Source organism: Erinaceus europaeus, chromosome 14, assembly GCF_950295315.1.
Source record: "Erinaceus europaeus chromosome 14, mEriEur2.1, whole genome shotgun sequence".
Classification (NCBI taxonomy): domain Eukaryota; kingdom Metazoa; phylum Chordata; class Mammalia; order Eulipotyphla; family Erinaceidae; genus Erinaceus; species Erinaceus europaeus.
This window is the reverse complement of record NC_080175.1, coordinates 13,616,516-13,632,953: the sequence shown is the minus strand read 5'-3', so window position 1 is coordinate 13,632,953 and position 16,438 is coordinate 13,616,516. Positions and strand designations below refer to the sequence as shown.

At 36.3% G+C, this 16,438-nt stretch overlaps 1 protein-coding gene across 3 annotated transcripts in view; it reads right to left on the bottom strand.

Moving 5' to 3' along the window:
* CCDC186 (coiled-coil domain containing 186) overlaps positions 1 to 16,438 on the bottom strand; it is a 53,562-nt gene that overhangs the window by 12,572 nt on the left and 24,552 nt on the right. For all 3 annotated transcript variants that reach the window (XM_060171244.1, XM_007519973.3, XM_016186815.2), the window contains exons 4-11: positions 10,080 to 10,208; positions 8,510 to 8,722; positions 7,094 to 7,213; positions 6,080 to 6,184; positions 5,540 to 5,638; positions 5,292 to 5,378; positions 3,998 to 4,140; positions 1,105 to 1,360 (exon numbers count right to left, since the gene is read on the bottom strand). In XM_060171244.1, the coding sequence (XP_060027227.1) occupies positions 1,105 to 1,360; positions 3,998 to 4,140; positions 5,292 to 5,378; positions 5,540 to 5,638; positions 6,080 to 6,184; positions 7,094 to 7,213; positions 8,510 to 8,722; positions 10,080 to 10,208 (1,152 nt within the window). The remainder of the gene's footprint in view (positions 1 to 1,104; positions 1,361 to 3,997; positions 4,141 to 5,291; positions 5,379 to 5,539; positions 5,639 to 6,079; positions 6,185 to 7,093; positions 7,214 to 8,509; positions 8,723 to 10,079; positions 10,209 to 16,438) is intronic.

Sequence of the window (16,438 nt, the reverse complement as noted above, 5' to 3'; positions counted from 1 at the left end):
AAGGCAACTACCAAATGATCTAATAATTGGGACTTAAACAGGGACAGAGAATGAGAACTCTAAGTGAAATGTAGATTGGGAATGGTGTAATGCAACAAAGGACTCTTGGGAAGGAGGGAGAGGAGGGGCAGAAGAAAACTGTGGGGTCATGGTGCATAATGAAAACTGTACCCATGAGTCAATGACTGCATTGTAAATCATCACCCTGCATTTAAACACACACACACACACACACACACACACACACACACACACACACACACACGGGTCTTGATAGTAGATTTTTTTATCACTTCATACCATTTAAATAAATTCCTTAAATTCCTAATATAGAAATGAACAGAAATACACAACAGATTGGCCATTCTATTCATACAGAAGGATGTGTAATTTAGAGTAAGATGACAAAACTTGTTTTTTTTTTGGCCTCCAGGCTTATTGCTGGGGCTCAGTGCCTGCACTATGAATTCACTGCTGCTGGAGGCTATTTTTGCCATTTTGTTGCCCTTGTTGTTATAGTTGCCATTGCTGTTGTTGGATAGGACAGAGAGAAATCAGGAGAGGAGGGGAAGACAGAGCTGGGAGAGAAAGATGAGACACCTGCAGACCTGCTTCGCTGCCTGGAAAGCAACCCCCTGCAGGTGGGGACCTAGGGGCTCAAACTAGGATCCCTCCATGGGTCCTTGCTCTTCACGCCCTGTGCGCTTAACCCGCTGCGCTATCGCCTGGCCTCTAACAAAACATTTTTATGAGCAACTTGAACTATAGAACTTTTAAGTACTCTAACAAATACAGGGTGACTCCAGTTAGGAATAAGAAAAACTATAGTTTTTTGTTAATGATTTGTTTTTTAATATGTTTTTCCTTTTTTTTTTTGTATTTTCATTGTGAAATACTTCAGACATGACCATTTTAGGAAGTCTTATTATGAATTACATAAGATCAATGGAAAAGGTGACATTTCTCATAATATATGGGATTATCAGTAAATTAGTACTGATAAGAAAGTTCAAATCAACAACCATTAGGTTTACCCTATTAGAGAACTTAGAGTTGTGCTTCTTGCTAGCTTGTCTTACAGGTAAAATAGACATTTATACTTACCAAATTAACATTTGTCTGTTTCATTTGCTCACATTGGCTTTGTAACTGACTTTCACTACAGGAAAGTTTATCAAACTGTGACTGCAAGGAGTTGGATTCAGACTGGAGTTGTGCATTCTTACTAGTGAGCTTTTCTGTAAACAGCAGCAACTCAGATTCTCTTTTCCTACTGCCTTCAATGTCTTTTTGTAGGTCATTAATCAAAGAATTAAGACTTTCCACTTCTTCCTTCAAATTTTCAATTTCTTGTTGACCTCTGAAAAACAAAGTTTGTATTTAAGGAAAAACTATTAATAGACATTCAATTAGTGGTTTGGAGATTTCCATGGAATGAAATGTTTTATAAGGTACCTTATAGTCATTTATTCAAATACTTATAAAACCTTAATATATGCTAAGAGCTGAGAATATAAGTGAACAAGATTAACATGATATCTATTTTCAAAAGGTTTTAGTCAAGCAGAGACAATATTAGTATGTGATTACTAACCTAGGTTAACTAAATACCTAAACTAATACCTAAAGTAGAGTTTGGGAAACTTTTCCTGTAAAAGACCCAGATAGTAAGCTATTCAGGCTTCTGAGGCAGAAGACCTTAGCTGCAATTATCCCACACTGCCGCTAACAGTATAGAATCAGCCATGCCCACATCTAAAGGAATGAGCCTCCCTGTGTTAAAGCTTTACATACAGAAAGAGGTAGCCAGCTACATTTGGATATAGCTCATAGTTTGCTAACTCCTGACCTACAGGAAAAGTAGGAGCTATATAAAAATACTTCAGGTAGAGAAAATTGTATGAGTGAAATATGAGATGGAAACAAGAAAGTGACTTCTTATTGGTATTCACAGCATGCTCAGTAATGATGAGGATAAGGACCACATTATATTCCAAGAGCTTAACATAATACTAGGCAAATGGGAGATGATTAACTTATTAATCATCTGTGGCTAACACTCAAGAATGAAAAAGGAAACACAGGAGGGAAGCAATCTCCCAAATTAGGTAAAGACATCTGAACTCACTAGGCAATATTTGAGGAAATAGGGAATCAGACAGATTTTGAGATTTCCTTTTGAAAAAGATGTATCCAAACTTTATAGTGTGAAAAATGGATTGAAAGGAATTAAAAGTGATAGTAGTTTGGGTGAGGGTAAAGCAAGGAAGTACATAAAATACATAGACTTGAAAGCTACGACCTGGTATCAACGACATGTTGTGACTGGTAGATGTTTGAGGAGAAGAGCTAAAAAACTAACTTTCTTCTGGAATATCATGGATATTACACTATACTCATCTCAGAACAGTGAAGGAGAAGCAGAATGGTGGGTAGGAAGATGAGTCAGCTCTGGGCTTGTTAAAGTTTAAGGTGTCTTTTATACTTATTTGTCTAAAGCTTGGGAAAAATAATAGGAATAAGTTGGACCCTCCAGGGGTAAAAATAAAATGAGAATAAGGGAGTTTTATGCCACAAGAGAAACTAAGTCTGCCAAGGAGACTAAGAAAAAGAAAAGACATAAAATGGGGAGGACTATCAGGAGAGTATGATGAGATTAAGTCAAAGGCACAGAGAATATCAAGAAAGACAGTGGTTCAGTGGTGTTAAATACCGGGGGAAAAAAAATGGCTCAGCCTGAGACTGAGACTGAGAAGTGTCTATGAGATTTAAGGAGGTGTTCTTTTTGTAATGGAATCTTGAGACATAATCCAGAATGAAGTGGAAAGGAAACTAAAGAGAAAGGAAATGAAGAGAAAGATGAGTCTGGAAATTTCTGTAAAAAAGTTTGGTTGTGGGGAAAGGAAAAAAAAGAGAGAGAATTAACCTGATAGTGAAAGGGCACAATATATAATCACATTTTAATGTAGGGCAGTGGGAGTAAGTAGAAAAAGAGAGGAAATGGGAAAATGGGAAAAAGGATAGAAAAAGAATAATCAAGAAAGATTCTGTGAAGGTCAACGATTATGGGATCTATATCAGAAGTAGAAACAATTCCTTCCACAGATAACACTAGGGGAAAAAAAGGTGGAATACCATTCTGGATAATAGAATACTGCTAAAATGGGTGAAAAAAAAGTCCAACCAAGTCAACATGTGTAGGATTAGAGGTACACAAATAGTTCCAGTTCCAGTTATGAATTTGTAACAGTATCAATCTAGGTGAAGTTTTCTTTCCTTTTTTTTTTCAAACCCCAACTCAGCAGCGTGGTAATCATTAAACCAAGAAAAAGAAGATATGTAGATAAGGCTCTGTCAGAGAATGTCATGAATGGAGCTTAGCTAAATGGTTTTATAAGCAGCCAAGGAATAATGTCACCACTTCAAGCGGACTACATACAAAGATATTTAAGTATATCTTACCTTTTAACAAAAAAATACATACAGTGCATAAATAGAGTTATAAAGTTAAGGAATGAAAAGAAACTAAAATCTAAGAACTGCTATATCCAATTTAGGAAAACTTTGATAAGCCACGGTGAGAACTAAAAATATTTAAACCAAGGTAGTTAACAAAAATAGCTAGAAAATTGTATAAAATTATATTTGATTAATGAGATATTTGCATTTAAAAACATAATATGGGATGATCTCACTCAGAGACAGAAGTTGAGAAGTTAGTACTGAAAGAGGAAACACAAAGCAGAATTTGGGCTGAGTTTGGTGTGTTGCACCAAAGTAAAGGACTCTGGGGTGGGAGGCTGTCAGATCCTGGTGCCTGATGAGGGAGGAGGACCTAGGCTGGGAGTGAAAGTGTTTTTCAGAAAACTGAGAAATTTATACATATACCAACAACTGTGTTTCCTGTAAACCATTAATCCCCCCAACCAAAAAAAGATTAAAATATTTGTGAGGTAGAAAGTAAAGCCTAAAAACTGAGAAGTTGCCCACTTTATACCTCTGATGCTGCTCCTGTATCTGATCTGCAGTTTTCAATTTGTCCAATAAATTCTGAATTTCAGCTTTTTGGCGATTGATAATTTCCTTATATTTTGATAATTCATCTTCTGTTCTTAATCGTTCATCTTCTAGACATTTCACCTATCAGATAACCATAACCTAATTAAACTTTAGACATTTTCATATTCCTTATGAACTAGTGCAGAGTAGTCATAAGTTAATTTATTAATTAATGTGAAAAAATGTAATGGGAGGGCACAGGAGACAGCATTATGGTTATGCAAAAAGACTCTCAGGCCTGAGGTTCCATGGTCCTAAATTCAATCTCCTGTTCCACAATCCCATAAGCCAGAGCTCTGGTAGAAAAAGAGGAAAGAAAATGTAATGAAAAGTAAACTATTTAGTTCAAACATTTTATTTATTTTATTTTAATGAGAGAAAGACAGAGGGAGACCAGGACACTTCTCAGCTCTAGTGTATGGTGGTGCCAGTGACTGAACCTGAGACTTCAAAGTTTCAGGCATGGCAGTCTTCTCCACAACCATTATGCCATCTTCCCAGACCAATCGTTCTTAGTTCAATCACAACATTTTTCAGGAAGTCGTCATAAAAGTTTGAGTGTGCCATTTTATTTCTGCTGAATCTCCATTTGAGATTTAATAAATTAATAGACATTAAAACTGGACACAAGACTTTATACAAGACTTTTCAAAGCCTTAAGGATAATCTATTATTTTCTGACAGAGTTCTAAATTGTAATCTTTCAAATGACACTTATCTGCTGATAAAATTGCCTTAAATCAGAAGTTCAAAGGTAAGATACAGATACAACAAATATGTAGTGAAACAAGAATGTTTTGCAGACATTTCAGTGGAACTAAGTGAGAACATTTTCATTCCAATCAAAGTCAATTTTATTGTTATAGAATCGATATTCTGGCGGGGGGGCCAGTGGTGCACCTGGTTAAGCACTCACATTACAGTGCACAAGGACCCAGATTCAAGCCCTGGTCCCTACCTGCAGGGGAAAAGCTTCATGAGTGGTGAAGCAGGGCTACAGCTGTCTTTCTATCTCTCTCCTCTACCTCCCTCTCGTGTTTTTCAGTTTCTATCCAATAATAAAAAAAAATATTAAAAATTAAAAAAATTTTTTAAAAAGCTGATACTCTACTCCTCAGTGATATTTTGTTTTGGAAAATTTCCATACAAGCATCGTTTCCCGAAATCATAACAATCAAAAGGCGTCAAAAATATTACCCTTCCCCTGAAGTCATGATTAAAGATTTATTCACCTTTGTTCGCAGGGTCCGAAGCTCATCCATGCCTTCCTTAAATGTCCTCTTCAGATCCTCGAGTTCCTTTATTTTGGCATGATGCATCTTTTCAGAAGTTTAAAAGAAACAGTAAATCATTATTTACTAAATTAAACTAACACTGAAACTTGCTCCTTCCAAAAGGTCTCAAAAAACAGGAGGTAAAAAGCTTATTCTCTCTTTCCAGATGTATTACACAAGCTGGAGCAAAGAACGAAAATACTCACCTCTAACTGGTCAGATTTTTCTTGCATTTGTTTCTCAAGTTCCCCTTTTGTGACTCTAAGTTTGGCATCAAGTTCATTTGATTTAATTTCTTCTGACTCCTAATGGAAAGAAAAAAGAACACTTTCATTTTCTGAAGTTTGAAACACTGCAAACTTTGACTTTGCAATTAAGTTTACTAGTTTTAATATGCAGCTTACACATCTAAAAGTAATAACTCCATTGAAAATCTTTAAATGCCAATTGTGCAGAAAGAATAGCATACTTAAGCTAGAAAGTATAATAAAGAGTGTTCGTTGTTATATATGTCCTTGCACTTACTATCACTATGGAATATTCCACTAGCATTTATTTGGTTAAAATGTCCGTGAGATTTCTGAATAAACTCCAAGTACTTCAACAAAGCAAATACCCTGTATTATTTTAACTGCCCTACTTAATCTAGTTCATACTTCAAATATTGCAGTACGAAGATTCAATAAAGCAAGAGTACTGAAAGCTAACCTAATTTGTTACAGAGCTAATTAAAAAGCTAAGCATACCTGGTATGTTTTTATCATATCCTGACAATTTTTTCGTATCTGATCTGCTTCTTCCTTTGCCTGGGTTAACTTTGTTGTTGTTTCTTTGAGTTTATCTTTGGTTTCCTACATTGAAGAAAAAAAAAAAAAGACAGCAACAAAGTTCAGCACAGTGAGAACATTGATCAGAGAATCCCAGCACTGAGACCAAGCTGTTGAATTTTATTCTAATAGACACACACACACACACACACACACACACACACACACCTAAAGTGGCATGCACAGTTAGCGATGGCCACAGAATAAATGTGATTTCAGCATAGCACTAAAAGTCACTAATTTAATACAAGAAGAGCAAAGAGTTAAACTATTCTTTGCACACAGAGATAAGAGACAATACTTGCAGCCCAGAAAGTAGAGTACAGTACTTGCAAGCATGAGCTCTTGAATTTGATCCTGGCACCACATATGCTAGAGTACTGCTCTGGCCTCTCCCCTCATTCCTATACCTTATATAGTAAACAAACAAACATACTTTTTTTAGTGTTTTTTTTTATTAATTAAACTATTTATCTGAAAGGACTAAGAAAATATGAGAGGGATGGAGAAACTGTGAGAAAAGAGAGACACCTGTAGTATTGCTTCACTGTCTGTAGAGCTTTCCAAACCCCTGGGAAATTGGAAACAATGAGTAACAAAATCTAGCATTACATCTGATTTAACCCTTAAAATTTACAAGGAAATATTTGCAGGGGGGTGGGGAAGAGACCTGCAACACTGCTTCATCAGTTATGAAGCTTTTCTGTGCAGGTGGGGACTGGTGGGCTTTAACCCAGGTCCTTGCACACACTGTAATAATGTGTGCCCTCAACCAGGTGCACCACTACCCAGCCACAGGAAATATTTTTTCACAATCACATAATACTCAGGACTAAGCTGTCTTCATGATCACTACAATAAGCATGTCTCATTAACTGTTACTACATTGACTCTTAAAACTGATCACTTTTCCCACTGCAATAGCATACTCACCTTGTGTGAATCCATTTCTGCCTTTAATTTGTTTTGTGCCCATTTCACTTTAATGATGTGTGAACTGATATCCTCTTTTAATTTTTCTATTTCTCTGATAAGTCTAGTAGCTTCGCACTCCTAAAATAATAAATACCACTAAGTCATGCTTTTCCCTTAAACAATCAATTCATTATATGGTGTATACTCTCAAAACAATGCAATGACACCATATAATTCTGGGACTGGTCCATTAATACACATAAGCTATGGGGTGGGGTGCATTGGATCGACCTTCCCGTGGTGCATCTTGTGAGTACCCATTCATTGGGGAAACTGACAATCCTTCCTAGCCGGGCAAACGCTAGAAGAAGAAGCTATGGGGTTGTTGGAAAAGTCATGATGCATTTTTGCATAGAAAAACATGGAAAGATATGTCATGACTTCTCTGATAACCCAGTATAAAACTGATTCAAAGTTTATATCACAAAAGGACAATGAAATCCTAAATCAAATTACTATACATAATAATGATAAACATTTATATTTTATCAACTAGATATACTTTGAGAATAAGCACTCCTTTATTTATTTTTTCAACTGACAAACATTAAGGGGAAATACAAATTCAACTGTCTTGGGCTGGAGAGACAACATAATGCTTATGCAAAAAGACTTTCATGCCTGAGGTTCCAAGGTCCCAGGTTTAATCTCCAGCCTCACCATAAGGCAAAATCAATAAATAAAAATTAATATTCATGGTCTAGGAGGTGGCGCAGTGGATAGGGCATTGGACTCTCAAGCGTGAGGTCCTGAGTTCAGTCCCTGGCAGCACATGTACCAGAGTGATGTCTGGTTCTTTCTCTCCCTCCTTCTATATTTCTCATTAATAAATCTTTTTAAAAATTAATATTCATCACCAAAAAATTATAATCTACTTGAAATAAGACCATGTCAAGAGACAGACAGTTAATATCAGGGACTCTGAGTATATGAGACATTAAGTCTCCTTCAACTGCATCTATAAAGTAAATATTTTTCCACAAAAAAATAATATACATATTCTATGATAAATGTGTCACATACAAGATTCCAGAGAAATTATGGCTTTGCTCAAAAACTCTTCACATGTAATATGATCAATAGCACACACATATTTACCAAAACAGAAACTTCCCTTGAGGCATAAATTCTTTCAACATACAGATTTTAAGAAAGGTATAAAAGGCTTGTCAAAAAAAGTTAAGCTAGCAAGCAACTTGTATATAACATCACTTTAGCACATATTCTTTGGAAACAGCTAACAAAACACTGAAATCACTAAGGCACTCATGCTGTTAAAGGGTAAATAAAACACTACATTTAATAGTGATCTAACCATATTAAGTTGTAATTACTTTATAATATAATGTAAGAAGATTTCAAATAGAGTTATACCTTTGCTTCATACAACTGGTGTAACCGTCCTTTTTCCTGAGAAAGCTGCTTAATTCTGTTTGTGTTTTTCTCCGATTCCTTATTTGCATCTCGGAGTTTTCTTTCAAGTATCTCTTTTTCTTTTCGGAGGTCTAAAGATTCCTTCTCACCTCTTACATACTTCATTACCATTGCTTCTTTTTCTTGACGAGCATCTTCACATTTCTTGTTGGCCTGTGTGTGTGTAGGCAAGGGAGGATCTAGTATTAATATATATATATATATATATATATAACAAGTAAGAAACATAATTAACGTTTGAAGGCCAAGAGAGAACTCACTGGGTAGGACACATGACTAGCCATGCACATAACCCAGGTTTGAATACAAGCACTACCATGTCGGGGGTGAGAGGAGGATCAGTGGGGAGCTCTGGTATCTCCTTTCTCTCCTTCTAAATGTGTGGGAACAGTGAAATCACATATGCAAGAGGACCCAACACACACACACTCTCTCTCTCTCTCCCCCTTTCTCTCACTCTCTCTCTTTTCCCTAAATATTACCTATGTATTGTTAATGGTTTTTGCATAATACTCCCTGGAACTTGTCATGAAATTTTGTTTTATTTAATTTATTATTATTATTTTTGCCTCCAGGGTTATCACTGGGGCTCAGTGTCTGCACTAACCTACTGTTCCTGGAGGCAATTTTTTCCATTTTGTTGCCACTGTTGTTGTTGATGGATAGGACAGAGAGAAATTGAGAGAGATGGGGAAGACAGTGGGTGAGAGAAAAATAAGACACCTGATGACCTGCTTCACCAACTGTGAAGCGACCCCCATGCAGGTGGAGCACTGGGGGCTCAAACTGGGATTCTTACCTGGTCCTTGCGCTTCACACCATGTGCGCTTAACCCACTGCACTACCGCCTGGCCCCCATCGTGAATTTTTTAAATGAAAGGAACTAGTAAAACAAATTAGTAACACCATTTACTTTCACTTTTTCCAATTCCTTTTATTCTGGTTGATAATTATTTTCTATTTGCTATTCCAGATCCATTTCCCACTTTTCCCCCATCCTATTCTGTGGTTCCAGAAAATGACCATCATGGATCATTATCAACAAGTTTCTTTTTCCTTGAACTTTCAGTTCAGTTCAGTCAACACAAGGTACTTGGCAGACAAAGCAGAGATGAGATCTGACTCCTTTCACAGTCAGCACAGACTGTCTGAAGGCTACTACTCTAGGAGGTAGTCCCTCCATACAATTGCCTTCTCTGGCTGCTACAACCTGTTCTCTTGCTTATTCCTTTTGCCCAAAGAGTGAGAAATCATCCTAAGCAGTCCTGGAATACCTTATATCCCTAGATTTAGTTCCTTAAGCATTGCCAGCACCTTTGAAAAGTCTGCTTTTGTTAACTTCTTAAACTACCACTTTTTGTTTTCTACCAGAATTTAAGCTTATGACTAAAAATTTCAAAAAGTAAAAATTAACTACATGCCAGAGTGGGGAAGGTATTCTGACAGGGCAGATAAATGAGAAAGAGTGACAGAGTATAAAGTTAAGAATGATAATGACTTTGAAGAATACCTGTTCCATCCGATGGGCCATCTCCTTGTGTAGTTGCTGGACTGCATTTTTAGCTGCAATATCTTGAGCTAGTAGTTTATCTTTGGAAGCTTTAACTTCTTTATTAAGTTCTTCTATTCTTGATTCTAACTATAAAGAAAGTTATTTCCACATTATTTTATAGCTATATCAAACAGGTCATAAATATATGTGTATGTTAAACATTAGCAATGAAGAACATTGAAATCATCCCAAGCATCTTTTCAGACCACAGTGCAATTAAACTAATATTTGACAATCAACAAAAAATTAGTAAGAGTCCTGAAATGTGGAAGCTCAACAACTACTTAACAACTACTGAATCAAAGAGGAAATAAAGGAAGAAATAAAAATATTTCAAGAGTTCAATGAAAATAAAGACACAAGCTATCAAAATATTAGGGACACAGCTAAGGCAGTACTGAGAGGGAAGTTCATAGCCATACAAGCACACATTAGGAAACAAGAAAAAAGCACAAATAAGTGGCCTGATTGCACAAGAAATAGAAGGAGAAGAATAAAGGAACCCTAAAGCAACCAGAAGGACAGAAATCAATAAAGTTAGGGCAGAAATCAGTAACATTGAAAATAAAAGAAAACCTTACAAAAGATCAACGAAAGTAAATGTTGGTTCTTCGAAAGAGTGAACAAAATCGAGAAACCTTTAGACTGACTAACAAAACAAAAAAAGGGAGAAGACCCAAATAAATTGGATCATAAATGAAAGAGGAGATATCACAACAGACACCGCAGAAGTTTAGCATATCATGTGAGACTTCTATGAACAACTATATGCCACCAAGCTAGAGAACCTGGAAGAAATGGATGATTTCCTAGATACCTACCAACTTCCAAAATTAAGTAAAGAGGAACTAGATAACATGAACAGGTCCATCACAGCTAAAGACATTGAAACAGTTATCAAAAACCCTCCCAAAAATAAAAGTCCTGGACCAGATGATTTTACAAATAAATTCTACAAAACCTTCCAAGAAGAACTAATAGCTCTACTTTTAAAAGTCTTCTAGAAGACTGAAGACATTGGAATACTCCCTTCCAGCTTCTATGAAGCCAACATCACTTTGATACCAAAAGCAGACAGGGACACAACCAAAAAAGAAAACTACAGACCAGTATCTCTGAAGAACATAGATGCTAAAATACTGAACAAAATTCTAGCCAACCAGATACAGCAGTATATTAAAAAAATTGTTAATCATGACCAAGTGGGGTTTATCCCAGGCATGCAAGGTTGATTTAATATATGTAAATCAGTCAATGTGATACACCACATCAATAAAAGCAACACCAAAAACCACATGGTCATATCAATAGATGCAGAGACAGCCGTTGACAAAATACAACATCCCTTTACGATCAAAATACTACAAAAAATGGGAATCGATGGAAAAATTCCTCAAGATAGTGGAGTCTATATATATAGCAAACCTACAGCCAATATCATACTCAATGGTGAAAAACTGGAAGCATTTCCACTCAGATCAGGTACTAAACAGGGCTGCCCACTACCACCATTACTATTCAACATAGTGTTGGAAGTTCTTGCCATAGAAATCAGGCAGGAGCAAGGAATTAAAGGGATACAGATTGGAAGAGAAGAAGTCAAACTCTCCCTATTTGCAGATGACATGATAGTATACATAGAAAAACGTAAGGAATCTAGCAAGAAGCTTTTGGAAATCATCAGGCAATACAGTAAGGTGTCAGGCTACAAAATTAACATACAAAAGTCAGTGGCATTCCTCTATGCAAACACTAAGTTAGAAGAAGTTGAAATCCAGAAATCAATTCCTTTTACTATAGCAAAAAAAAAAAAAAAAAAAAAAAAAAAAAAAAAACAATAAAATATCTAGGGATAAACCTAACCAAAGAAGTGAAATACTTGTATACTGAAAATTATGAGTCATTACTCAAGAAAACTGAAAAGACACAAAGATGTGGAAAGATAATCCATGTTCATGGGTTTGAAGAATTAATAACATCAAAATGAATATACTACCCAGAGCCATCTACAAATTTAATGCTATCCCATCAAGATCCCAAACACATTTTTTTGGAGACTAGAACAAATGCTACAACTGTTTATCTGGAACCAGAGAAGACATAGAATTGCCAAAACAATCTTGAGAAGAAAGAACAGAACTGGAGGCATCACACTCTCAGATCTCAAATTGTATTATAGGGCCATTGTCATCAAAATTGCTTGGTACTGGAACATGAATAGACACACTGACCAGGGGAATAGAATTGAGAGCCCAAAAGTTAGCCCCCACACCTATGGACATCTAATCTTTGACAAAGGTGCCCAGACTATTAAATAGGGAAAGCAGAGTCTCTTCAACAAATGCATTTGGAAAAAATGGATTGAAACATGCAGAAGAATGAAACTGAACCACTATATTTCACCAAACACAAAATTAAATTCCAAGTGATTCAAGGACTTGGGTGTTAGCCCAGAAACTATCAGATACTTAGACGTAAATACTGGCAGAACTCTTTTTCACATAAATTTTAAAGACATCTTCAATGAAACAAATCCAACTACAAAGAAGACTAAGGCAAGCATAAACCTATGGGACATCAAATTAAAAAGCTTCTTCACAGCAAAATAAACCACTACCCAAACCAAGAGACCCCTCACAGAATGGGAGAAGATCTTTACATGCCATACATCAGACAAAAGGCTAATAATCAGAATATATAAAGAGCTTGCCAGATTCAACAACAAGAAAACAAATAACCCCATCCAAAAATGGGGAGAGGACATGGACAGAATATTCACCACAGAAGAGATCCAAAAGGCCGAGAAACACATGAAAAAATGCTCCAAGTCTTTGATTGTCAGAGAAATGCAAATAACGACAACAATGAGATACCACTTCACTCCTGTGAGAATGCCATACACAAGAAAAGATAGCAGCAACAAATGCTGGAGAGGTTGTGGCGTCAAAGGGACACCCTCCTGCACTGCTGATGGAAATGTCAATTGGTCCAACCTCTGTCGAATAATCTGGAGAACTCTCAGAAGGCTAGAAATGGACCTACTCTATGACCCTGCAATTCCACTCCTGGGGATATATCCTAAGGAACCCAACACACCCATCCAAAAAGATCTGTGTACACCTATGTTCTTGGCAGCACAATCTGTAATAGCCAAAACCTGGAAGCAACCCAGGTGTCCAACAACAAATGAGTGGCTGAGCAAGTTGTGGTATATATATATATACACAATGGAATACTACTCAGCTATTAAAAATGGTGACTTCACCGTTTTCAGCCGATCTTGGATGGACCTTGAAAAATTCATGTTAAGTGAAATAAGTCAGAAACAGAAGGATAAATATGGGATGATCTCACTCTCAGGCAGAAGTTGAAAAACAAGATCAGAAAAGAAAACACAAGTAGAACCTGAACTGGAATTGGTGTACTGCACCAAAGTAAAAGACTCTGGGGTGGGGGTGGGGGTGGGGGGGGCGAGAATACAGGTCCAAAACAGATGACAGAGGACCTAGTGGGGGTTGTACTGTTATATGGAAAACTGAGAAATGTTATGCATGTCCAAACTACTGTATTTACTGTCAAATGTAAAACATTAATTCCCTAATAAAGAAATTTAAAAAAAACTGGGGAAAAAATAAAGAAAGAGAGAAAAGAGAAAAGAAATGAAAAAAGAAAACACAGCCAACACTACACAGCATTCTACCTAGCCACTGCAGACCATTTTCATCAACTGGACCTGAAATATCTCTGGTACAGAACACAGACTAAGTGATAAAACAAATGTCAATAAACTTAAAAGACAAAGTACCACATAAAGCTTGCTCCCCAACTATCATGGGATGATGGAATGAGAATCAGCAACAAAGAGATTCACAAACTTATAAAACTAAAATAACCAATAAGAAAAATCACAAAGGAAATTACATAATACTAGATAAATGAAAATACACAACATACCAACACTTAAGCGAATACAGTTAAAGCAATGCTTAACGGGGTGTAAAGATATAAACATCTATTCAGTAATGTGTTACAAATGACAGTTCAGTTGACAACTGACCACATACTCCAAGGTGTTTCCAAGAGGCTCTCCCATATAGCTTAGGTAGTTAGTAGGAAATATTATCTAAGTTTGTACAGTTATTCTAGGATACCTGCACAATGACAGATTCTCCTACCAAAGTATTTCTCAGAACACTATCCACTTCATTAACACAAGATTACTTAGAAACAGAAGCAGCATCTCAAATCAATAACTGAAATTTTCATCTTAAGACACTGGAAAAAGGTTGAACTAAACCTAAATCAAATAGCAGAGGAAATTGCTCAACTGTTAGGGCTTATGACCTGCATGTGTGAGGCTCCCAGTTCAGTCTCTTACTGTGTGTACTGGAGTGGTTCTCTGGCTTCCCCACTCTCTCTCATGGAAAGCTCTCTATCTCATTTAACACAAGTATTTAAAAAGTAAGTAAATAAACCTATATTGAGGAATAAAATAGTGGAGAGGAGAAATTTGTGAAATAGAGAAGAGAAAAAAAAATCAATAAAGAAAAAGGTGATTCCTTGAAAAAACAAACAAAACTGACAAACCTTTGCTAGACTTACCAAGAAAAAAAAAGGGAAGACCAAAATTGGAATGGAAAGAGGAACAAACTGACCTTACAGAAATAAAATGATCTATGAGTATCTTAAACAGTTTAACATAAAAGAAATAACAATTTCAAGGAGGACACAAAATACCAAAGTGGGGGAAGTGAGAGCAAGTGGCTCTCATGCTTGAGGTTCCCAAGTCCCAGATTCAATCCTTGCACAACCACAAGCCAAGCAGTGAGTGCTCTGGGGAAAAAAAAAAAGGGGGGGGGGGGATGACAGACTGGCTCAAGAAGAAATAGAATATCTAACTTAAGAGATGCAAAACAAACAAAAACAGAGAAAAAGTACCTGAGAAATATTCAAGCCCGAGTAACTACAGAGCTAAATTTAAAGAGTTAATAGCTATCCTTCACAAACATCTCCTCCCCATAAGAAGACACCAAAACCAAGAGCATCACAGGAAAAGAAAGTCTTAAGACGTAAATCTGTTTGTTTGGTTTTTTTTTTTTTTTTTTTGCTTTGTTTTGTTTTCTTTCTTTTTGGGGGGGGGAGGAAAGAGACAAATTTTCAACTAAAATATAATTTATATGATTCTTGTCACTTGGATCCACACTTTTTTTGGAGGGTCTCACAAAGGCAGCCAAGGCAAAAAATGAAATAAAAAGTACCCCAATTGGAAAAGAAGTAAAACTCTCTATTTTCAGACATTATCTTGTATTACAATAAATTCTAAAAACTCTCTCTCTCACACACAAACTTTTAAATTCATCAAAGTTACAAAATAGAATATACTGAAATCAATTGTTTCTATCCACTTGTGAATTCGAATGTGAAAATGAAATTAAGAAAGTTTATCCATGTACAATAACAGCATCAAAAGTAAATTAATTACCTAGTGATAAATTTAACAAGCATAAATGTGCCTTCTGAAACTTTCAAAAACGCTGTTAAAAAGGAAATCAAGATCCAAATAACTGGGAAGACGTTGCACATGTGTGAGCTGGGAAACTTAAACTGTATGATGGCTATACTCTAGAAGAATCCACAAGAGTCAATGCAAACCCTATCAGAAATTCAGCTTGCTTTACTATAGAAACTGACAAGCTGATGTTAGTGGGAATACCAGGAACTGAGAGCAGCCCATCTTGAACAAGAAAAAGTTTTAGAGCTTACACTTCCCAATTTTAAAACTTAAATACAGAACAACCATAAGCAAAGCAGTATGGTATAGGTCTAGGAATAGACAAAGACCAATGAAAAAGAATGGAGGGGCAGGGCAGAGGCACCCCCTGGTTGAGCACTCAGATTATACTGCAAGAGGACTCAGGTTCAAGCCCCTGGTCTCCATCTGCAATGGGAGCTGCACAAGTGTGAAGCAGTGCTGCAGGTGACTCCCTGTCTCTCTCTCTCCCTGTCTCTCTCCCTGTCTCTCTCTCTCTCTCAATTTCTGTTTCTATTGAAAAAAATAAAAAGTTTTTTAAAAAGTTTATAAACTCCTGTATCAACTGATTTTTTATAAAATACAGCACAATCTTTTTAAATTATCTATTTATTGTTGTTGTTATTATTATTATTATTATTACTTTTACCAGAACACTACTCAACTCAAGCTTATGATGGTGCAGGGGACTGAACCTGGGACTTTGGAGCCTCAGGCTTGAGAGTCTCTTTGCATAACCACTATGCTATTTCCCCCACCCTTATTTTTATTTTGTTTACTTTTTTCT